A 24,640-nucleotide genomic window follows, 5' to 3' on the forward strand; every position below is an offset into this window, starting at 1 on the left:
ACTCCATGTGCGGGTATAACCTACGTGGAGCCCATTCCCCTGACAAACAAGTGGCCCCACTCCACATTCCCAACTTCCTCTGCACTCTTTCTCTGTACCTGGCCAGTCGTTTGGCAGAAAGCTCTGGTCAGAGGCTGCCATCTGCAGCCAGATCTCCAGCCAATTCCCTTAGCAGTGTCTGTTCTCTCTCTCACTGCCACTGCTGCTGCTTCAACTCCAGCACCTAATGGGTCCTTCTCTCTAGCAAGCCAGAAAGACCTCGACAAATCCTCTGATGAGTTGGTGCTGCTCTTGGGACTTCCCGTGAGCTGAGAAACCCCACCGCACCCCAGTCTGGTTTGGCATGTGAATTGCACCATTGCTGGCTTTAAGCAGGTCTGGATGAAGGAAAACCGCCCAGGACCTCAGCACTGATCAACCCACAAACCTACTCTTCCAGCTGGCGCTCGAGGCTCCCCCATCTTTCATTCACAAGGCTGCCCCCCCCCCCCACTTCATTCACATTCAAGGTCTGAGGCCGGTAGGAGCTTTTACAATGGAATGGAAGACAATAGATAATGGCTTGCACAGGCCTGGGTCCTGAAAGTCCCCGCACAGCCAAGGCCAAGTTGAGCAAGGGTCAGACCAGGTATTGTCCTCTGCACCTAGTGGGAACCTGGAGCCCCATCCCCACCCCCCACACACACACTGGGGTATGGCAACCAATCTTGCTCCCTTGTTTTATTCACCTGCTGATGCGGGCCGATAAACAGGCAGGATGGAGTGAGAAAGGGAGACGTGAAACTTTTTTTCCTTCTTTCTTTTTCTTTTTCAGGCTTGCACCAACACGTCTCCTGGAATCCTCGCCTGCCTTCCATGCCCAGCCAACATGAGTCACACACTGAGCCCATCCTTTGCCTGCTCCTTGCAACACGGATGACAGAAACTATCCGGCGAGAATGGGAGCGTTCAAATCCTCAATGAGTTTTCTTTTATTGCATAAACCTTTTGGCTATTTACAACCAAATTGCTACAGAGCTATTGTCAGGGAAGCCCTGTGGTAAAGCGGCATTATGCCTGGGCTACCCTTTGCCTTCCTGTGTGTGTGCTGGAGCAGTGCTGTCGTTATTAGTTCAGAAAACAGGACAGCAATGCATGAACCGTATGTGGAAAGGTTATTCCAGAACTCTTGTTCCCTAGCGGGCCCAGCAAAGCCAATGGAAAGATCCCCTGATCCGGTGTGTTCTGATGTTGGAGGCCATGTGCTGTAGAGGGGTGCTGACACCTAGTAAAGTAACATTTTTAAAAGAGGTTCATTCAAGAGGAAAAAAACACCAGTGACCTTATGGGAAGGACGACTAGAGGAGGCGAGGAAAGGGGAGCCCAGGGTTAATGTGTAAGTAAAATGATTGTGTCTTTCAAAAATTGACAGGAAAATATGAAGCTTAATTTAATGTGTGTGTGTGTGTGTGTATCTTAGTGCTTCTAAATAGACACAGCAAAGAGCAAATCAGGCTCTGGCTTCATGAGAAAGACAGATGCTCTGGTTTGGCTCTGCAGCGTATGAAATGCATTCCCGATACTGAACATGAGTGTGAAACTAATTATCACATAAATGAATAAATGAATCCACTCCTACTTTTGTCATACCTTTTCCCTGGAGGGTTTTTCCTCCTTCCTTCCCCCCTCCTCTTTAGAAACAGGTAGATTCCTCCTCCACATTTCTACTTGGTTCAGCACACAAAGGGTTAACAGCTGCACCTGTTTAAGGTGTACCTGTCCCATGGCACCTGTCTCATCAGCCAATCAGTGGCTGAACTCTGGGGAACCTACCTGTCAGCAAAATACCTGTACACAAAAACCTCAACATAAATCAAACACTTCACTTCACAGGCCATGTCTGTAGTTAGCAGGTACTAGAGGAGAGAAGTCATCAGAATTTGCTGTCTGCAAAGATTTGGAAACCCAGGGAAACATGTCTAATGAACTTGAGTAAGTAGATCATTTTTTATTTAATTTAACTAATCCCATAAGTATTTCAGCTGAGGCAGGATTTAAGTACTTCTGGTGTGAATGACTTAGACTCCACAGGTTTAATCTGCCTATCTAGCTATTTACAAATGAAGCTAAAAAAGTGAAACGGGGCTTTTGTCTTTCTATTCTACAGTAACCCAGTGCTGCGCTTGTTACGAATCAGTTCCATTTAAAAAAAAAAAAAAAAGCAAACCTCTCTTTAAAATTGTGATATTAAATTTTCCTCCTAGACTGAAATTTGACATACAAGGATTCACCTCAGAAATTCCTCTCCCTTGCCCTGAAACAAAAAAAATCCAACCTATGGTACAATTGATGGAGTATTTTTTAATTAGAAGGTTCCCCAAATAAATCAATAATCAGTCCTGGAAAAGTTTCTGGGTTCTTTTAAATAAATAGATTTTATCAAGGCCTTAGACATGGATGTGGACCCATTTATTTTGATTTTTGGGGAGGAAAAAAGTATTCAAACAAGTATATTGTAATGCAGTTTTTCATAGACAAGTAGCTGTTCCTCCAAAACTTGAACTCCTAAATGTTTGGGATTCAAAATACTTTGTATTGTTAATATGCATTTTGGGTAGCACACGGACCAACAGCCAAGGGACCATGACACTGTAGGCAAAGGATGAGTTTTATAATTAATGGGCCCATTGGTATGAAATTATGTGGTAGAGATAGGACCGATATAGGGGAATGGGATAAGTAGGAGACCAAATTCTGCTTCCCTTAATCAAATGGATAGTCCAACTGAAGTCGAAGAGGATATATATATATATATTTCTGTATGTGTGCGCATGTGTGTGTATATAGAATGTAATGTATATAGAGAAGATATATATGGAGCTTTGGAAATGTGCATTTAAAAAATGTGTATAATTTTACACACAGAGAGATTGACCTGCCTCCCAGAGGTATTGGGAATTAATTTAATTTGTAAAGGACAGTGCAGATGTGAAGTGCTAATTATTATTATATATATATATATATATACACACACACATTGCTACAGGCCTGAGTAAAGAAAGTGTCTTAATTTTTCCCCTTTTGAACTCTTTGGGTAGTTTAAAGTTGTTTTGATTTTTATTTCGCTATGTCATATGGCTTGTTCCCTAAATACTATATTTTGTGTGTGTGCGTGTACACACACACAAACACACACACACACACACACACAATTAGATTTATTAGATTTTTCTACTGATTATGGAGCAGTGGGATTATGTTACCTAGCGAATTACATGGTTGCTTGACCCCTCTCTTACTAACGGACTGTTAACCCCCCTCCCCATGTCCTTCAGATGAAACAAAGGGAATTGGTGAGAGCTGCATCTCCTTTGTGATTGATAAAAATGCGGAGGTTGCTATCTGGTCTCCAGCTCTTGTTTGTTGCTTTGTCTAGTTGCCTGCAGATCAGGTAAAAGGCCCCAGGCCGCTAACTGAATCCATGTGAACTGAAAACTTTCCTACTGCGTAAGCTTGTGAATAGTTTTCCAGACCTTGGGAGACTTCAGCTTCACTTATTAGCCCACAGATACCACAAAGTTTGGCTCAAGAGCTCAGGCAGTTGGAAGCTACATTTCAAGCCCCAGTGTGCTGATGCCCTGTCGTGCACTGCATGTGGGCAGGGGGAGCCAATAATTGCAGGAGACTCCAGAGAGAAACAGTTTAAGAGGACAATGGGCCTGGAGTACCTGGATCTGAAAATACCCCTGGGGCCATGCAGGGGGAGATAAGGGAGATGGGAACAGCGTAGGGTGACCAGATGTCCCGTTTTTAAAGGGACAGTCCTGTTTTTTGGGACTTTTTCTTATATAGGCACCTATTACCCCCCACCCCCTGTTCTATTTTTCCCCTGTTGCTGTCTGGTAACCCTAGAACAGTGTGACATCAAAGTCATCCATGAAACATTCTCAGACATCGAGTGCAGCCTTTGGCTTCTGGCTTCGCCACAGAGATAGGAGAAAGCTGGGTCACTGAATGAGAGGAACCTGTGGAAGATTTGCTATAGAGGGTGAACTTCTTAACGATGGGTTAATCCCACTGGGCCACATTCATCCATGGTGTAACTCCATGGAGGTCAAGGGAAGAGGAGGGCTCTTGGCATCTCAGGACCAAGCACTTAGAGGGTGGCAGCCCGGTTCCGAAGAGGATAGTGGTGAGTCCAGCTAGCACGACTCAAGCTCTTTCACGTGGTCCTTTCCGGTGTGCATCCTCTCCCCATCACCACATGCCTGTGACACACTTTTCAAAGACACAGAGAGGAAGGGCCACATCCTGAGCTGGTGTAAATCAGCACAGCTGTATTGACTCATAGACTCTAAGGCCATAAGGGACCATCATGATCGTCTAGTCTTAACCTCCTGCACATCGCAGGCCACAGAACCTCACCCACCCACTCCTGTAAGGGACCCCTCACCTCTGGCTGAGTTATTGACATCCTCAAATCATGATTTAAAGTTGTCAAGTTCCCGAGAATCCACCATTACACTAGTGACCTGTGCCCCATGCTGCAGAGGAAGGTGAAAAACTCCCAGTGGAGCTATGCACCAGTTGAAGATCTGGCCCAAAATGACAAGGACCCCCTCTTCCTCCATAGCAATTTTCAGCACAAAGAAGGGCTGGAAAAGGGGCCAGTTTGCAAGGGAGATGAGTCTTTTCACATATGATATAAATAAGAACATTTTAACGTACCCAGCCGTCTCTGTTGAGCAGGTGTATAACACGGCACCGCTGCAGCATGTGGTTTTGAAAGAGTTAACCAAGAGCTACTCCCAGCTGTGGTTTTGTGGTCGAAACCATGATCGCCAGAAGCAAATTTTTGTCATGCACAAGGTGTGTTATTAAAACTTGAGTTATGCTCCTGGTGAATGAAAAGTTAAAGCCCTTTATTAAAACCTGGCTGTAAAGCAGAGAAGGGCTAACCGTACCGGCAGCAACGTATATTTTCAAGCAAACCATGGGTTTTGGTTTTATAAAATTATGTAGCGAGAGATTTGTAAATTAAAAACCCAAATAACTGCAACACAATGCACGGTAAAGGAACTAGAACCATTCCGAGTAAACCCTAGAGTCAGAGCAATGTTCAATCAACGTTTCTACAGTATCTCTCTTTATAGATTGTGGATCTGGCTCCCAGCTGGCATAAATCAGCATAGCTCCAGCGTAGTCAACAGAGCTAAGACTCTTTCCACCAGCTGAGGATCCGGTTCTGTATTGTGAGAGCCACTCTTTGGAATTTTGATCATCATCAAAACGATCATCCAAAAAGCACTAAAATGTATATTCTGCGCTTGGACCCGATTCAACATAGCACTTAAGCACGTGCTTAAGTTCTGTTGATTTGCATGGTGCTCATTCAGGATCACAGCCCCAAGTCCTCATAGACTTAACACTCAAGGACAATTATGCTCATGGTACACAATTGAAAAAATATTCCCCAATTTGACTTAATTAGCTAGTGATCAAATTCAGACTAAATCCCATCTCCAAAAATGCATGATTCTCAATGGGCTCAGAGGTTAAGCTCCATTGTTTATGATTATTATTGTTATTTATTTGTATCATGCTCGTGCCTACGAGTTCTAATTATGGATCAGGACACCACTGCAAACACGGAGCAAACAGACAGTCCCTTATACAATCTCAGTACAGGGGGATACAGACAGGCGGAGAGCACAAGGAAACAATGAGATGACACTGGTCGACATACTGTTAGTGGCCAAGCTCTTGTTCGTTGTCCTTGTTCTGTCTTTGATGTCATGATGCCCTGTCTCCAGGAAACGGATGGTTGAATTGTGTTACACCTAGAACTGGGTGAATCATATTCGTTCGACAGATACATTATTTGAAAAATATCATGACATTCGTTGATTAAATGAAGAAAGATTTTCCCAGCATGGGGGAGACCTGCTCACAGGAGATCCTTGTGTCCCAGCGTGTACGGGCCACTTTGGGAAACCTTACCAGCTACCAGTTGGGCTTCTGGAAAAGGCCATTCAGGAAGGGATGATGGTAGCCCAAGCCAGGCCAACGTGTAATTTACTTATGAGGAGAAAAAAGAGAGGGGTTGGGGAGAGAATTGAAGGTGGAGGAAGGAAAGGGAAATACAGGAAAGAGAGGAAAGCTGGCGTCCAGAGAGGAAATAAAAACAGGAAGGGGAGGAAGGAGGAAAAAGAAAGATACATGGGTAATTGTAGTGTGTGTGTGTGAGAGAGAGAGAGACAGACAGACAGACACACCTGGATTCAAGTTCCAGCTCTGCCACTGACTTCCTGTGTGACCCTGGACAAGTCACTTAGCCTCTCTGTGCCTTTGCTATTCTTAGTACTGTACTTCTTTAAAATGAAAGCTGAGATTCTCACAAATTCACCTGACTTCAGGAGCTGGTCATGTCACTCAAAGCCCTTGAATGCTATGGTGATGAGGGTGGAATAGGAACCTGGTTAGAACAGAATGGGGCCTTGATCTCAGTCAGCTATCACAATATAATTAATTAATTAATTACTGGATTAAACTCAGGTCATCTGAAGAGCTGTCAAAAACATTCACTTTTGTGTGAAAGATTGTGAATCCACTTGTGCCAATTCTCATGATTATTATTGTGAGAATATATTTGGTGGGGTTTTTTCCCCCTTAAAGTCCCAGTTCCTGGAGTCAGGTGAATATGTGAGAATTTCAGTTTTCATTTAAAAAAGAAGTAAGCATCTAGCCCTCTTGGTTGCAGAGATAAGTTTGAGAATGTGATGCCTAAATGTTCCAAAATGAGAGTGCCCATAAAAACCACTCAGAACTCTATATTTTTTAAATCTCCTGATTTTTAAGCCAATCTTGTGATTTGGGAGGATTGTTGCGATTTTTGAATGCTTGGAGTTGGTAATCATAGAATCATTGAATATCAGGGTTGGAAGGGACCTCAGGAGGTCATCTAGTCCAACCCCCTGCTCAAAGCAGGACCAATTCCCAACTAAACCATGCCAGTCAGGGCTTTGTCAAGCCTGACCTTAAAAACCTCTAAGGAAGGAGATTCCACCACCTCCCTAGGTAACCCATTCCAGTGCTTCACCACCCTCCTAGTGAAATTTTTTTCCTAATATCCAACCTAAACCTCCCCCACTGCAACTTGAGACCATTACTCCTTGTTCTGTCATCTGCCACCACTGAGAACAGTCTAGATCCATCCTCTTTGGAACCCCCTTTCAGGTAGTTGAAAGCAGCTATCAAATCCCACCCATTCTTCTCTTCTGCAGACTAAACAATCCAGTTCCCTTAGCCTCTCCTCATAAGTCATGTGCTCCAGCCCCCTCATCATTAATATAGAATGTGTGTGTATATTAACATGAGGATCTCTCTGTCTCTCAATCCATCCTTCAGGGTTGTATATTTATCTGTCTATAATGAATATGATTAAGAGAGAGACAGTCAGCAGAGGTTTAAACCCAGATTTTCAAAAGTGCCTACTGATCTTGGGTGTCCAATTAGAGGCATCTTAAAGGAACCTTATTTTCAAAGGATGAGTGCTCAGCCCCTTCTGAAAATCAGGTTCTTACAAACATCAGTTTGGGCCCTGAAAAACAGGCACACAAAATCACTGGTCACTTTTGGAAAGCTCCTTAACTGTGAGCTATTTCCTTGGTTTAATGTCCTGTCCTATTTCATCTCAATTCTATGGATTTGTAGGGTTCTTTTTAAAATAGAATTATTTATGAAATATCTTCTAGCAATTACTGTATACAAGAAAATGTCCTTAGCGCATGTGATGAGGTGGTGTTTAGTATCAAATAGTAAGATGTTATAATTAAATAAATAAATAAAACGAGACACGGGTATTTGGCAGAAATGTTAACGAACCAGAGAGCTTGTTTGGTGGACTCAGATTAGATCTTTTCTAAAGGGATTTAAAGAACACGCGTAGTTTTGTTGTGTTGACTCGGATCAGGTAGTTGGTAATTTGATGGCTTGTTGCTGGTACTTTGTATGGTGACCTCAGTAATAGTGTTAGCAAGTAAGATGTGCCCGCAGCTCTGTCACTAGGCTATGGAATCGCTCTATATAGCTCCTCTCATGCGAGAAAAGGAGGAAATGTCTGGTAGGAGTAGGAATCAGGACTCCTGGGTTCTAGCCCCAGGTCTGCCACTGATTAGTTGGGTGACCTTGGGAAAGTCACTTAACAAAATTTCCAATGGCTCAGTTTCCCTACCAGTGATAATGAGCTAGCTCCTAGGGGGTGGAGGGAGAATGGGCTGGAGAAGGGCAAAACACAAAATGATTCTGAGCTACAAACGCCCAGCAGGGCCGGGGAGCATGTGATGCCCTGCTATATTAGACAGGTAGGGACTGCCCAGAGGAAAGACTTGGATCAGGCCCCTCAGCTGTTGTGATTTTACAGCGCAAGGAGGCGTGGGTGGGTCAGTGGGGCTATGGCTAATCTGAGCCTGGGCTTACCCGGAGCACATCCCACTAGCCTGTTGATTCCTTTTTGCTGCCCCCGCAGCAGGGCCCTGCCCTCTTCCCTCCCGCATGCTGGGTGTGCCAGGCCTTTCCTTTCTTAGATCCTGCTCCACTGAAGGCCCATCCTGAGAGGTGCCGAGCGCCTTCAGCTCCCGCTGGCACCGTTCACGTTTCTTCACTCAAGATCACAACACGTTTTCCACCTGCCCCTTTCCTTTCCACCTGCCCATCCTTTCTTCACTGCCTGATCTCACACGTACACCTGCGCTGTGTCTGGGCCGGCACGTCCCTGGGGTCAGCTACCCTTCCACACGCACACGGCGCCCGGGGTGCCCATTCCCAGGGGCAAGAGGGAAAGGTTGTCTTCTCTGAGAGTCCACATGGGAGCTAGGAGGCAGAGCGGGGAATTTCTAATTGCTGCACTAAACTGCCCCAGTTGGAAACATGCTCTAAGTGGATTGTGCTGGAGGAGGAAACTCTCTGTGTCAGAGAGTGACACATCGGTGCTAAGTGCATACTTGGCAACTGTAAAAATACAGGGATAAATTGTCATCATTCGTTTGTATGCGTTGAGCTGTAGCCCACGAAAGCTTATGCTGAAATAAATTTGTTAGTCTCTAAGGTGCCACAAGTACTCCTGTTCTTTTTGCGGATACAGACTAACACGGCTGCTACTTTGTAACCTGTTGTAAGTGTCTGTCTCTTTCTGTGTGTGTGTCTGTGGATTGCATGTGTGCCTGGGGGTGTTTGTGGCTGCGTGCTTGACGAAAGGCTGGATCGGAGCTTTGCCTCTCAATGTAGTTGTTAATTATTATTATTTTATCCAAACGCTCACAAGCAGGGATGGAATCAGAGTGGAGGTTCGTCTCCAGCAGCTCTGCTCTTCGCTCGTTTCAGAGGGTGCTGTTCTGCTCTGAGGGAGCGCGGCTTGCTGGGCCTTGCTCACGACTGGGGGAAACCAGCATGCCTCCAGAAGCAGGCGTGCTTCACCGATGCTCTTTATGCTGCCTGGTCTGTAAGCCGGGATGCTGATCGCTTCCCAGTCCCCTTGTTGGCGTAGGTTGCTATAGCACTGGACCTTTGAATGGGAGGAACAAGGTTACTCCAGCCAAGGCCAGTCTTGTGGCTGTGCGGGCCCCGGGGTACAGCATGGCTGAATGGCAGACCCAAGGGGAATAATCTGGCAGACGGCTAGACCCAGATCTCTGTGCTGGAGCTTTGGACGGTCACCACTGGCTGTACGCTCACCATGTACTGTACAGCCATGAGCGTCTGAGGTGACCCATATTTATGCAGCAGCTGTAACGGGCTACCAGGGTGAGGACAGAAAGGCAGACAACGGGGAGGAGAAACGCATGCAAAACAAACCTCTCACACAACAGAAGGGAAAATAAACGCAGGGTTTTTTCCCCACTTGGCTGCTCGTTCCATCTCGCCCCCTTTGGGCATATCTTCCTGTCTCAGCATAGCCCCCGGTGTTTATTCCCGGCCATTGGGATAGTACCGGGAAATAAAAGGGGGACGATGGAGCCGTCACTGAGTGGGATGGGGCAGGGGGGTCCCTCGGTGGCAGACTCTAAACGGTTTGGAAACAAAGAGACTGCACAAAAATCAGGCACTGCTTTGCTCAGCCGGGACAGCTCTCTGCACACACACTGGGAGAGACGCCCTCCGTCCCGTGTGTTTGTTTCAATAGCTGATCCCTTCTAGTCTGAGGGCCACACAAAGGCAGCTGCTTGTAAAAGGAAAGTTTGTTTTACCAAACAGAAAGGAGACCGTTTGCACTGGGCTCAGCGTTCGCTTAACAAATGTAACAAGGAGGGTGTGGGCCTTCGAGGGTGGCAGTTGGAGTGGATCTGGATCCAAAGTTCATGGGTGTTTGGATCTGGGGTTTTGGATCAAGCTCGTCTCTTTCCTGCACCCAGATTTACAGACGTGGTGGTGCAGGGCTGGAGACAACCCATCGTAACCGCCGCAGCAAGGCATGATGGGATATTGCAGCCAAGCACGCCAAAAGGCAGAAAAGTGACCCTAAAAATGGCACCTGCTGTCTGCATGACACATCTGCTTCTCTCCTAGCCCAAGCCCGTGGTTTTGTATATGAGGCCACCTGTACATTGCAGAGTTTTGTCAGCATAGCTATAGTGGTCAAGGGTGTGGAAAAAACACAGTCCCTAGCCAAAATACTGATGCTGGCAAAAACCCCAGTGTAGGTGCAACTATGCTGACAGACGAGTGCTTCCGTTGGAATAGCTACTTTCATTTGGGAAGGGGGTGTTGCTCCTTCTGTCCGCATATGCTGCATCTACACTCGGGGTCTCTGCTGGTGTAGCAATATGGGCAAAGCATTTGCAGTGTAGACAAGATTTTAGTTAACCCTTCTGATCCCTCCCCCCTCCCTCCCCACACAGCTGGGAGAGCGAGCTGCATTCTGTTCTGCCTGACACATCATCCACAGAACTGTCAGGCGAGCCGGCTGCAGATCCTTTTCAACGGAGGGTAAGAGCTGGAAGGATCTCTGCTGTTTCAGATCCAAGGTTGACTTTGTATCAGCGATGGTTAGAAAAATCAGCTTCAGCTGTTACTGTTACCCCTTTTGACCTGAGTGTCTGGCCAAAATTCAGTGTCCTTTGGGTTGTTTCCGTAAGGAGGAGAAACTCATGATGGAGTCAGGTGTCTTCGATGCAGTCCTTTTTAATTACAAAGAATGTACAAAGTCCTGCTTCCCTGAACACAGGAGGAACCAAACAACTGGAGAGAGTTTCTTTGCTCACAATTCCAAGCCCTTTCCAGCCAGCACTTAACCCAAAAGCTCTGTCTCTCACTAGGCTTTTCTCAGGGCCATGCTTGTTCTGGCTGTATCCTCGGCTTTCTTAGCCGCTTCTTGCTCTGGGTCTGTTTACGCTGGCGTTGAGAGACAACGGACCTGTGCTAGCTCTGCTCAAGCTAGTGAACTAAAAATAGTAGAGTAGCTGTGGCAGACACAGTTGCCTGAGCACAACCTCATCCAAGATCTTGTGTGTGTCCTCAGGTGGCTAGTCCGTGCTGCTGTGGCCCCACTGCTTTCTGTAGCAGGCTAGTGTGAGCCCAGCGTCTGTGCGTACGTCTGTTTGATCTGGGAATTGCACGCCCAGCTGCAGTGTAGACATACCCTCGATCTGTTCTGGTGCTTCTGCCTCTGACACACACACACCCACACACACACACCCCTGCCACAAACATTACCCAGCCCCAGCCTTAAGCCATTATCAGCCTTAAGCCAACATGGCCCAGGTGCTGCCCAGGTTTCCATGCTGGTCCAGACTTTGGTGGTTTCCATTGTTTCAGTTATCAGTAAACAAAGGGCATTGAATGGCAGGCTTTTAGTACACTGATCCATGCTGTCACCAGCACCTCTCAGCCAGAACCATATCAACACCATGCCTCTGACCTGGAAAGCAAATGAGAAAGAAGAAATATGGGCCCCAGAAATGTCGTTGTTGGCCGGATCCTCGACTGGTGTAAACCACTGTTGTGCCACGGACGTGTGGTAACATTTTCAAAAGTCGCCCTTTTTAGCATGCTCAGAGAGAGACTGCCCAGCCAGCAAGACGGAACCGTTAGCCAGGTCCTTTGAACCCCTGACCCTGCATAGGCAGTGTACGATGTGGGGTGTCAACCGTTTCTTGTAATTTGGCCTTAATAGAAAGTTTAAAAAAAAAAAAAAGAAAAAGAAAGTGACTTTCACCTCTAAGTACCCATCACTTTAAAAATGGGGCTTAGGCTCCTAAGGCATTTTTGGAACTTTTACCTGTCGTGGACTAGAGCTGGGCACAAGCTGCAAAGATTGCGGAATCTGATTCTCCCTCTGCCTTGCTCCTTGGAATGCAAAGCAGGTGTAAAAATGGTACCACTCTGAATCAGTGGCATTGTACACCTGCTGTGAAATCCCTTTGCACAGGCATTCCTGGCGGCGCAGGGGAGCCAAAGGGTCTGGATCCAGATTCTTTCCCAATGTGTGAGAGGGTTTGGATCTGGGGTACTGGTTCCAACCCATTTCTCATTTGAACAGAGGTGCTTTTCTAACCTCCTCTGCGCCTTGCTGTTTCGTCTTTCCACGGTGCGTTTCTTTCCGCTGATCCCAAGCTATCGGAATTGAGTCTCACCCCCGAGTTGACTGTGCTGCTGACTGTTCTTCCTTGAGCAGATTGGGTTGAGAACGGGTGAGGATTCCTGCCCAGACAGGATTGAACAGCCCCGGCGACAGCCGTGAAATCTGAGTCACCCCGGGCTCCTCTCCTTAGAGACAGGCATAGCAGCACTGAAGGGGAGGGAAGGCTGCGTGAGAACTGCCAGAGACAACGAAACTCGCCAGACACCTGGTGCAGTTTCACGTACCGAGTGAAACCAAGGTTAGAGCACCAGCCCAGCCGGCGAGGGCGAGGAAGTGAAGGGCAAACGCAGCATCTCCGTTATACCAGCAGCTGGGCAGGTGGGGGCTGCCTGCAAAAATATGGGGCCAGCGTGTGACATGAGCAAAGAGCAGCACAGGCAGCTTCTTCTCCCAGGGTGGTTCTGACCAGGGCTGTTCTGGGAACTGGGCGCCGCTAGATTGTTACATCCGCAGCTCCACTGGGGGAAAGTTAGGCCCATGTCCTCAGAGGCATTTAGGCACCTAACGCCCGTTGATTTCAACAGAAATTAGGGCCTAAATACCATTGAGGATCTGGGCCTTTAGTGTCCCCACAACTCAGGCTCTGGACCCGAGGATGAAAAGGCCTGTGTACCATCTTCAGCAGCGCTCCCACTGGTGGAGCTGCAGCAGTGGGAGGTTGGTGCCGACATGGCCTCTGAAACCATCCTGTTCTTCCCGCAGTCCCAGAGCTGAGCTGCCAGACAGGATGGAGCAAAAGGCAGCAATGCTAATTCAGGCCAAATGCTGCCCTTGGATGCAGGCCCACAGGTCCGGTTGCCTTCTCCGAAACAGCCATTGAGCACCTGGCCCGTAGGAGGAAGAGTTCTCTCAGGACACCTGTGTGATCTCCTGCATCGCAGAACCGAAAGGACCCATTGTTAATAATAATGAGCTGTGTAGTGCCTATGGGTCTGGCTGGGTTGGTCACCCCTAGGGCTGTGAAAGTGGGCTCCTGAAGCCTGCACCAGTGGGTAGCGGCCCCCTTCGGCTAGCACAAGAGCCCTTTGAATAAGCCAGTGGCTTTTAACTTGTGGTCCGCGGAGGCCTGAAGGTCCGCAAACTATATCTAAGACTTCCAAGGCTTCCCGCCTCCATTTGAAATTTCTATGGGTCCGCAGATGACAAAGGGTTGAAAACCATTAGAATAAGCAACAGTGGGTCTTGCAGGTGCAGATGGGGCATGAGAACAAAGCTGGAAACTTGTTTGAAAATGACTCCACCAATGTCTCGCCGAAGGTCAAACCCTAGGACTCCTTATGGATTGACAGAAGGCCTGATGGCCCGATAGAGGGGCTAAATCAGCAGTGACTAGCGCTGGTTGAGAAATGTCTTTTCCCCCGGAAGTTTCACCCAGAATGAGAATCCAGCGGAATTTTCCTATTAACTAACTTTTTCGTTGCAAAACCGACAGTCAAAAAATGTCCCAGTTCTCAGCAGGGAGAAGGAGGTTGATTGTTTTTTGTTTTTTTTCAATCCCCTACCCCCAATTTAATAGAAAATGGGTATTTCCTGTGGAATTTTGATTTTAAAATATAAAGCAATTTTTTGTCAACAAAAAAATGTTTTAAGTGAAAAATGTCAACCAGCTGTCGTGGTGATGATGGAGGGGTGGATTGTCAGCGTGTCAGGGGTACGATCAACAGATCCTGCGGTGTTAAATGCCACTGGGTCCAGCAGACGCTGCCAGCTGGGTCTGCTACTCATCCCGTCCCCTCTGAGTGGTTACAGCCCAGCTGAGCAGAATGCACAGGGACAACTAGACATTTTTGGCTCTGATCTACTGAATAATACTATGGGTTGCAAGAGGAAAGGAAAGGTGCCCAAGGAGTGTATCTCACAGCAAGGTGATTGTGTGTCTGAGAGCCTATTGAGGCAGAATGTAGGGAAGCACAATCTGGCCGGTGGAATTTCCTCCCTGGAACTGGAATTCTGTCGATCACATAAAAAAATGATTTAAAAAGAGTACGTGAGAACTGACGTTAAATTCAGGAAACCAGGAAGGGGATTTGGATTCATCCCGGCGTGGCGCGGCTCCCCACGGATCATTTCTCCTCCTTGCGGACCCCTGTTGCTGCGTTGTGAAAAGTGAAAAACAACGAGCTCGCATTGTCACGTTACCCTTTTGCACTGAGTAAAAGGAAGTGAGTGCGAAGCAGCCCGTGTGCCACCCCGCACAGGCATAGGATGTGCCCTGGGTGGGGATGTCCGGGTGGCAGCGTGCTCTAGCGGTCAGAGCGTTAGCAAAGGCTGCTCCGCTGTGCTGCCCTGCCCCTGCTGGGGTTGAGGCATCCGCTTGTGGCCAACAGGATGGCTGCAGCAGAAGGTGCCTGCCTGGCTCCCCTTCATAGCTCCTGTCAGGACAGGCCGTGGCCCTAACACTGCACAAAACGCAGCCGCAAATGAGCTTTCCAGAGTAGCCGAGGGGAGGTAGGCGTCCGGCGCCCACTGAGTTTCAGTGGCTCCTTTGAGACTCCAGCCCATGTCCGCTCTGTGCCCATTGAAAGGAGCGCTGGGAAACGTCCTGCCCGTGACTGTTTGCCTTCACCCCCACCTTGCTGGCTCAGTTTCAGGTCCGTGTGCTTCCTGAAGAACGACAGCATGAACTTCCCGAAATTCTCCTACACCAATGAAGACGAAGCCTGGAAAAGCTACCTGGAGAACCCCCTGACAGCTGCCACCAAGGCCATGATGAGGGTGAACGGAGACGACGACAGTGTGGCTGCCCTGAGCCTCCTCTACGACTACTACATGGTACGTTCCTAGTGGGCACCGTGTGCCCTCAGTTAGCCTCATAGGCGCCACCATTTCGTTTTCCCTGGGGGTGCTCCACCCCCACTCCGCCCCTTCCCCCAAGGCCTCTCCCATGCCCTGCCCTTCACTCCACCCTTTCCCCTAGGCCCTGCCCTGCGCTCCACCCTTTCCCCTAGGCCCCACCCTTTGCTTCGCCTCTTCCTGCCCCCAGTTCTGCCCCCTCCCCTAGGCCTCCGCCTGCCGCTCGCTGCTCTCCACCATCCCCCAAACTCCTCCCTGAGCCCCCGATCAGCTGTTTGCCGTTGCCCCCGATTAGCTAATCAGGGGTGCTGCCAAATAGCTGATTGGCAGCACCGCCAAACAGCTGTGGCTGGTGGGTGCTGTGTATATTTTTTTCCGTGGGTGCTCCCTCCAGGCCTGGAGCAGTCACGGAGCCAGCGCCTATGGTTAGCCTGTCACTCTGCAGCCTGGGGAAGGCTGCATGTGTGCTCAGTGATTTCTCTTAAGCTGTGTCTACACAGTGCACCTTACAACGGCGCATCGTACGGCGCGCTGTCTAGCCGCTCTTGATCCCGGCAGCAAAATAAAACCACCTCCAACGAGGGGCGGTAGCTTCATTGCTAGGAGTGCGGCTCCTGGCGACGGTTTGTTTTTTCACACCCCTGAGCGACAAAAGTTTTAACGACATAAGTGCTAGTTTCAGGGTAGCAGCCGTGTTAGTCTGTATCCGCAAAAAGAACAGGAGTACTTGTGGTACCTTAGAGACTAACAAATTTATTAGAGCATAAGCTTTCATGGACTACAGCCCACTTCTTCGGATGCATATAGAGTGGAACATATATTGAGGAGATATATATACACACATACAGAGAGCATGAACAGGTGGGAGTTGTCTTACCAACTCTGAGAGGCCAATTAAGTAAGAGGGAAAAAAAATAAATTTTTGTTTGTTTATTCGTGCTCTCTGTATGTGTGTATATATATCTCCTCAATATATGTTCCACTCTATATGCATCCGAAGAAGTGGGCAGTAGCCCACGAAAGCTTATGCTCTAATAAATTTGTTAGTCTCTAAGGTGCCACTATTACTCCTGTTCTTTTTATAAGTGGTAGTGTAGACAAAGCCCTTAAGTACTTCATATGGCTCCCCATTACCAGAGTATCTGAGAACCTCACAACTGTGAACATCTGGATCCACACAACTCCCTTGGGAGGTGGGGCACTGCTTTAGTGTAGAGAAGGGAAAATGAGGCATAATTCACACAGAATTTGGGATAGGAGGGAAGCGAACCTGAGACGCCTGAGTCCCAGTGTAGGGCCTTAGCCACTAGACTACACTTATTATAGCTGGGGTTTATTTTGCCTCTGGGTTCTATGTGTGAATCTGTGGCAGTGAGGGAGCTGTTGCTTTGCCCTTTTGCAGGTGCCAAAGGAGAAGAGGATCCTTCCACCTGGTATGATGGGACGCAATGAACTGGGAAAAAGGTTAGACCGAGTCCTGCTCTCTCTAGTTGTCTGTCTGCCGCTGGCATGCATGATGGATCTGTTAGCTTGCATAAAACAGACTTCAAAGCACAGCATTATTACTAACAACAGTGGAGGCTATTAACAGAGAGACACACATTAAAATTCTTTCGGCCAGGTCCTCGGTGTGTGTAAATAGATCTTTGCTGATTCACACCAGCTGGGGATCTGCCCCATTGAAGTCAGTGGAACTAGGCTGACTACCACCAGCCGAGGATCTGTTCTTTTGTGTCCCTCCTTGTGACACTGGGCCAGGGACTATTTATATGTTGCTGGGCTGGAATCACAGAGTCAGCACAGACTCATTGACTTGATAAGAGTTTTCCGTTTCAACTGCTTCCAATTTGCCCAGCGTTCTCCTCTGATGTCCTCCTAGGCTTCCAGGCTGTTCAGAGAATTCACTGAGACAGTAATGGCCCATTAGGCTTGGGGAAGTCAGTGCCCCTTGCTGGACTCTGTGTACCTTGGCAATCTGCTCTGCATAACTATTTTTGAAGCACTTTCCCTACAATGGGCCCGTTGAATGACACTTTTTTCCTTCCTGGCGGCTAAGTCCTGGCACCGTTTCTCCTCTCCCGGCCTGGCGGATGGGCTCTGTGCATTATTTTCAGAGGTGCTCTCCGTCTGTAGGAGCTGGGTACCAGGGCTGGCTCCAGGCGCCAGCGAAGGAAGCAAGTGCTTGGGGCGGCCAATACAAAGGGGCAGCACTCCATCCGTTAGTGGGGCAGCACGTCCGGGTCTTCGGCGGGAATTGGTCGGCGGGTCCCTCAGTCTCTCTTTTCCTCTTTGAGCTGCTACCGAAGTGCCCCGAAGAGGAAGAGAGGGAGTGAAGGACTCGCTCCCGAAGTGCCGCCGAAGAATGGAGCGGCGCAATTGAGCTGCTGCCAATGTGCCGCCGATTGGCTTTTTTTTTTTTTTTTTTCCGCTTGGAGCGGCAGAAAACCTGGAGCTGGCCCTGCTGGGTACACGTATAGTTTTTAATAATGGCAACAGAGCTGCATGTGCTAATGCAGGCCCAGACCCTGAGCTGCGGTAAAACGGCGCCACACCTTTGACTTCAGTGGAGCTAAGAATTCTGCAGTAGCTGATGATCTGGCCCCCAAGTGGACTTGCTGGCTGGGTTGCTTTTAGCATTTCAGACCTGTTGGTTACTTAAATATTTGCTCTCCAGCTGGGGTTCCGGCTCCCTGCTGACCTGTTGCAAAGGGGTGACACTCCCCTCCCCTCGCTAGCAGAGGAGGTAGGGGAAGAGTTAATTTTCAGGGATGTTTACTGATTCTCTGAGCACTGACATACTCAACACAGGTGTGAGGAGCCATTGTGTGTTCCGTGGATCCCTGAAATAGAAGCTCGGGAAGCAAGGAGGATGGGAGCTGCTGCTTCTCCTTCGCTTCCTTGGGAACAGCTGGGGCTGCCAAGAGGAGCAGGGGTGGCTAGCATGGCGGAGTGTTTGTTCTTCTCTGTATGGAAACAGAAACGGGGTGATAATTTATCACCACCAGTTAGGCCGGGGCTACAGACCTGGCAATATCAGACTGCGGCCCAGAGCGGGACAGGATTCTGTCTGGTAGAAGTGCTTTTTGTTAGGTACCCTAGGATAGTGGCATTTTATTCTTCAAGAAAAAAATCATCATCTTTTTTGGCCCAATGGCACTATGGAGTCTTCAGCTTTGTTTTATCCCCAAGCTCTGTCCCTCTTGCACCTGCTTTGAAGTTTGCCCCTATCTATCTCACTTCAGTGTTGCCAGCTCAACATGATTTTATCCCAAGTCTCACCATCCTGGGGGCATTTCTCAAAGCACTGGCTCCTGGAGTCATGTGAATATGTATGAGAACCTCAGCTTTCTTTTTAAAACATTAGGTAAGATTCCAGCCCTGGTGTTTGCAGAGAAGCGCCTGAATATGCAAACCCTAAAGGCTCAAAACCCAGAAATCAAATAAAACCACCATTTAAAAAAATCTCATGATTTTTAAGCAATTCTCGTGATTTTAGGGGTGGGGGGGGCTGACTCACGATTTTTGAATGCTTGGGGTTGGCCATGTTGCGCTGTTGTCAATATTTAATGTCCCAAGCAGAGATGAGCTGATCTAAAACCCAGGCCTGTCTCTAAGCATAGCTATTGCTGCTAAAAGCTCATCCTCTGACTTCCTATGAACCTCTGTGATCCGGCGAGGGGCTGAGCGCCCCCAGCGACCGTTGATGCCATTGGGAATTGAGGGGGGACTCTGCACCTTGCCGGATTGCAGCTACAGGCAAAGGGATGAGGCCGGGGGTCCCTTGTTTTACGGCTCTATGGGCTGGTTGTACTGGGATTCCTGGTGTCTGCTACCCCCCCAATATACAGCTTGCTTCTTCATCTCGGGTCTAGGGTTGCCTTGCCTAGCTCCGCAAGCCCATGGCTCAGTGACTCCCGCTCCTGTTTCTGATGGGATCTCCTCTCCCTAGGAACTGTCACGGAATGGAGTACGACCCCGAGATCTCGTCCTTCGAAGGCTCTGCCCACCTCATGAAGCTCCTGGCTGAAAACGTTTCCGGGACCCAAGAATATTCCGACCTGCCCAAGAAAAATGGCTTGAGTCTAGAGGGTGTCCCCGCACCCCTCAAGCCGGCCATCCTCCTCCCCAGCACCAGCAAGCTGGAGCCCTCCCCCGAAAACTACGCCATCGCCTCGGGGGATGTGTACGACAACGGCTCGCTGAGCTCCCTCTTCGAGACCATTCATGTGGTGCCACAACAGCAGAGGTGGCAGCCGGACAGCACTTTCAAAGACGATCCGCAGGAGGTCAGGAGCTGTTGTGGGCAGTGTGGTCTAGTGGCTAGCGTACCAGAATGGGACTCAGGAGACTGGGTTCTAGTCCTGGCTGTGCTACTGGCCTTTTGGGTGACCTGGTGGCATTGATACAGTGGGGGTGCTGAAAGCAATTGAACACATCTCTAAACCCTGTATCTGATAGAACCACTTCAAGCCAGGGGGTGCTGCTGCACCTCCAGCACCTCTAGGGTGACCTTCACCGCTCTGTGCCTCAGTTTCCCCATCTGTAAAATGGGGATACTGTCCTCCTTTGTAAAGCCCTTTGAGATCTGCTGTTGAGACGCTTATCGTCATCAGCTAGGCAGCTGCCAATGAGTGAAACTGCGCCTCCTGCTGCAATATGCATCCACATGGAACAAATCCCTTGCAGTCCGGTGGGATGTGGCTCCAGTTTAGACCCAGGGGCAAATTCAGACCTGGTGTAAGTGGGTACAGATCCCATCGGAGTCTTTGGGTCAAATGCAGCAGTGACTTAACCGGTGGAGTAAGTGACACGCCTGGTATATCCGGGAGTGTGATTTGCACAGCGTTGGCGTGCGAGGGGTGTATGAAACAAGCGTGATTGACACACTGAGGGGTGTGGCGCAACATCTAGGTGGGTGTGATAAGAAGAAAGGGTGAAGGGGCTTCTTAACCTTCCACCTGCCTGTTTGCCCTGCTACACCCTTCCGCCCTGGGGTGTGTACGTTACTCACTGTGCACGGAAGGCCTGATGAGAGAACACTGCATTGCGTAAGCGCTCACACCCATCTCCTTAGCAACTTCCCCTTGTGTTTCATACATCATCATTTGCATCTCTGCTGAAGTTGGCCCTGACCCGTCGTCAGTTGCATGTGACTCGCGATGGCTCAGGATTTGACCAGAAAATTCGGAAAGAGTCCCACTCTCTGTGGCTGACACACCACGACTAGTCATGCCCTGCTCTCCGGGAAAAACACTAACTGTGGGCTAGTTAGAGCCATCCTGGTTTGCCTCAATTGGAAAATGTCCCCACCTGAGAGGTGGATTTCAATGCAGTGTCTCTAATTCTGGGCCTGATCATGCAGTCCTTACCTACTGGAGTCAATGGGAGCTTTGCATTAGAGACTTCATCCAACTCCCATTGAATGAATAGTCTTTGCATTGACTTTGGGAGATGGATCAAGCCTTTGGACTCCAGAATTGGCTGCTTGTAATGTTTGTAGCTGCTATTATTAATCACCGGTGCAGCAGGGGGGAAGTGGGAAAAAATGCCACTTTCGTTTATCCTGCTTTCATTTTCCCTACAGTCACTGCTCTTCGGTGATATCCTCAAATCCCAGCCGGACCAGCCGTGTTCCGAGGGTTACCCTGCCGATGGCGCTAAGAGGTAATCGACAGTTCGTTAGTCTGGCCTGTCCCCTGGTTTCCAGTTCACCTGGCAGTGGTCACTTCCCCTTGTTTCATTTGCCCAGCTGCCGATCCAGGCGGGCACTCACCTTGGCAGAGTTACAGAATTAATATTTCCCCAAGGGTGAGCCAGTCTGGAATAATGTCCTTAGTGTACTGAGGATGAGTGTGCTGCCACGAGGGGTGAATTTCAGTGCACGTGGAAGCAAAGGGCTCTTAGCGGTGGTTAGGGTTTGAGATATTGCTTGTAGAGAAAGGGCCTAGACCAAAACTCTCCGCCTGGAAACCTGACGTGTCAGCAAACGCAAGAGAACCTTCTCTATTCATGAGCTTTCCCGCTCAGCCTGGCCGGACTCCGGGAACCACACTGTTGACTTTGCTTTGGATAGAGCAGCCAAGTGATGGGCCTTTAGAAGTCTGTCCCCTGTCCGTAGGGAGCACGGAGGCAGAGGATGCTAAGCAGGCTCCCCCACGCAGCTCAGCCAACCCTAATCCAGCTTGAACCCTGGTCACCCTGCTAAGGACCTTCTGCTGCAGTTGTGGCCAGCCAAGGGGCGTTTACACACTGCACGGAGTCCCTGCTGGGTTCTTGGGTTGAGACCACATACATTCGCTGATTCTCCTCTCGCTTACACTAGTGTAAATCAGGAGTAAGCCACTGACATCAAGGGGGGTATGTAAGTCACTGGTGAGTGTGTGTTAAAGGTCCCCCTTTATGAATGTGCGGCAGACTGTAGCTCTTTAGCTCAAGAGAGATTCCGGGTTCAATCCCTGGTGGGGGCTCTTACAGGCACACGGGTGTGAGTGAGTGGAGAAGCTGCTCTCTGAATCCACTGCTGCCTCTGACAAACATGCCTCCCTTACACTTCACAGCCGTGTTCACGCTAGTCATGCCTGCTGCCGCGGATTCCACATCCTTGACTTGGCACCTGGACACTTTCTGCACCAGTAGCTTCACTGGCTGCGTATCATCTTCAGAAGCTGCCTGGAAACAGGCCCAGTTCTTGGGGCAAATGATAGAGAGAGCACAGATCACAAGCCAGGGGGGTGAAATCTTCACATCCTTCCTGAGCTAGCATGGTGGGGCCTTGGTTTCAGCCAGCAGAGGACTTATTCATTGCCATCTCCTTGCGTTTTTAAGGCATAAGGAAGTTTAACACCCCTCAGGGCCACTTCCTCTTCCATTTCCTGCCCTTCCCCACAAAGAGATCTTTCCTGTTCTGTGGACGGTATGAAATCTGTGACTAGATAACGTGATCCTCCCTCCTGGTTTTCATTCACCTCCTCAGTCACCGTGACTCAGTTGGTGACACGTTGCTCTTTCTCACAGACAACAGCTCACCTTAATAGGCAAGAGGCTTTCTGTTTGCTGGAGACCCCAACATTTTATTTTGAAAATCCTTAGCACCTAAAATGTGAGTTTTGGTCACCTTCAGATGTCAACCAGGCTCAGGCCTCGTGTGTATGAAATCCTAGGTGGCAGCAGAGGCCTGGACACATTCACCGCAGGAGGCAACAGATTTGAATTCTGGCCCCAGGTTCAGAGCGCTTGCAGCTCCCACTCAGTCGAACAGGAGACGCAAGCGGGCAGCACCTCTAACAATCAGGCTGCTGCTCGTCATCCCACGTGGATACCGGCGGGGTCTGACGTCAGGCATTTTGGAAGTCTTGGTCCTGTCCCTATCATGGTTTATTCTGGCAAGGCATCGAAGCACTCTCTGTCCTGCCACAGCTCTGCTACCACCCCGTAGCAAAGTACCAGATACAATAACATATGGGGATTCCTACCTTGTCAGCACAAAGTGAGGGTAGAGAGGAAGCGTGGTGCAGTGGTTAGGGCACTAGCTCAGCCCTTGAGAGACCTGACTTCAAGTCCCTGCTCAAATTCTGCCTCACGTGGGAATTGTGAGGCTAAATACATTAAAGATTGTGAGGCACTATGATCTGGGTAGGGCCCTACTAAATTCACGGGTCATAGGATTTTAAAAATAGTAAATTTCATGATTCCAGCTATTTAAATCTGAAATTTGACGGTGTCGTAATTGTAGGTGCTGTAATTGACCCAAAAAGGAGTGGGGTGGGGGGTCGCAAGGTTATTGTAGTGGGGGTTGCAGTACTGCTACCCTTACTTCTGCGCTGCTGCTGCGACGACGCTGCCTTCAGAGCTGGGCGGCTGGAGAGCGGCGGCTGCTGGCCGGGATCCCAGCTCTGAAGGCAGAGCCGCCATCAGCAGCAGCGCAGAAGGATGGCATGGTATGGTATTGCCACCCTTACTTCTGCGCAGCTGGGGCACTGCCTTCAGAGCTGGGCACCCAGCCAACAGCCACCACTCTCCAGCTGCCCAGCTCTGAAGGCAGCGCAGAAATAAGGGTGGCAACACTGCAACCCCCCTAACATAACCTTCTGACCCCCTTGCAACTCCCTTTTGGGGTCAGGACCCCCAATTTGAGAAACGCTGGTCATCCCCGTGAAATCTGTATAGTATAGGGTAAAAGCACACACAAGACCAGACTTCACAGTCCATGATAGCCGTGAATTTGATAGGGCCCTAGATATGGGGTAAGATAGATGGGGGGAGTGGAAAAGAGACAATCGCTTGTGTGTTTCCACCCTGTAACAATGGAACCTTGCAGGTCTTGAGCTGGCTAAGGTGTCCCTCTCGGTAACGTTCAGACTGCAGTGGTATTGGCTGGTTAGTCCTCATTCTTTCTTTGTTCCATAGGAGTGACTTTGAATATACCCTGGGCTCCCCCAAAGCCATTCACATCAAATCTGGGGACTCGCCCATGGCCTACCTCAACAAAGGACAGTTCTACCCCGTCACCCTGAGGACAGCGGGAGACGGCAAATGTTTACACTTGTCCTCGAATAAAGTGAAGGTAAGAGACACACTGGCTGTTTTGCTGACAGATGCTATAAACGGACGTCAAGCAATTGTGCTGCCCTGGGAACGGATCGTGGAGAGAAAATGTGCTTTGTGGCTCACGTTGGTTTAAAGTACTTAAGGTCTAATACTTAGTCCTGCCTTGGACTAGATGACCTCTCGAGGTCCCTTCCCAGTCTATGATTCTATGAAAGTGATGAATGGGCTAGAGAGGCTCAGAAAATGTCAACAGACTCCGTCTTACCCGGCACCTGGAAACCGTAGACTTTTCCTCTAACTTTATCATTCGGGTGGGAGGTGCCCAAGAGACATTCCCACAAAACACCGGAAGCAAAAGGCTGCCTTGAAAGTGCTGTTTGTTAAGGTGGGTCCTGGTCATCAGTGATGTGTGACCCCTTTACATCAGCTAGTTTGAAGCAAAAGGCTTGCAGTACGAGGTTAGCACCACTTCCTAAGAGCAATATCACCCAAAACAGGGGACCCCTATGCCTGGCACACTGGGGGAAGGGGGCATTCCAGGGCAGGGTGGAGGGGAGAGAGACCATAGCCAAAGCAAACCTGCACCCCGGAAATCCTGCTGTCCCAAAATGGCCCATTGTGGCCATTACGGCAAGTTAGAGCAGCCACGAGGGTGCTCTAACCTGTGCCAAGATAACTCCTTGC

General features: G+C 49.1%; 1 protein-coding gene across 1 annotated transcript in view; it reads left to right on the forward strand.

Moving 5' to 3' along the window:
* The first annotated feature begins 1,898 nt into the window (after positions 1–1,898).
* GRHL3 (grainyhead like transcription factor 3) overlaps positions 1,899–24,640 on the forward strand; it is a 45,121-nt gene continuing 22,379 nt past the window's right edge. Inside the window, exons 1-6 of the mRNA XM_034754042.1 lie at positions 1,899–1,971; positions 15,202–15,388; positions 16,812–16,873; positions 19,359–19,695; positions 20,994–21,073; positions 23,816–23,972. Of these exons, the coding sequence (XP_034609933.1) occupies positions 1,955–1,971; positions 15,202–15,388; positions 16,812–16,873; positions 19,359–19,695; positions 20,994–21,073; positions 23,816–23,972 (840 nt within the window). The 5' untranslated portion in view covers positions 1,899–1,954. The remainder of the gene's footprint in view (positions 1,972–15,201; positions 15,389–16,811; positions 16,874–19,358; positions 19,696–20,993; positions 21,074–23,815; positions 23,973–24,640) is intronic.

Source organism: Trachemys scripta, chromosome 20 (genome assembly GCF_013100865.1).
Source record: "Trachemys scripta elegans isolate TJP31775 chromosome 20, CAS_Tse_1.0, whole genome shotgun sequence".
Lineage (NCBI taxonomy): Eukaryota > Metazoa > Chordata > Testudines > Emydidae > Trachemys > Trachemys scripta.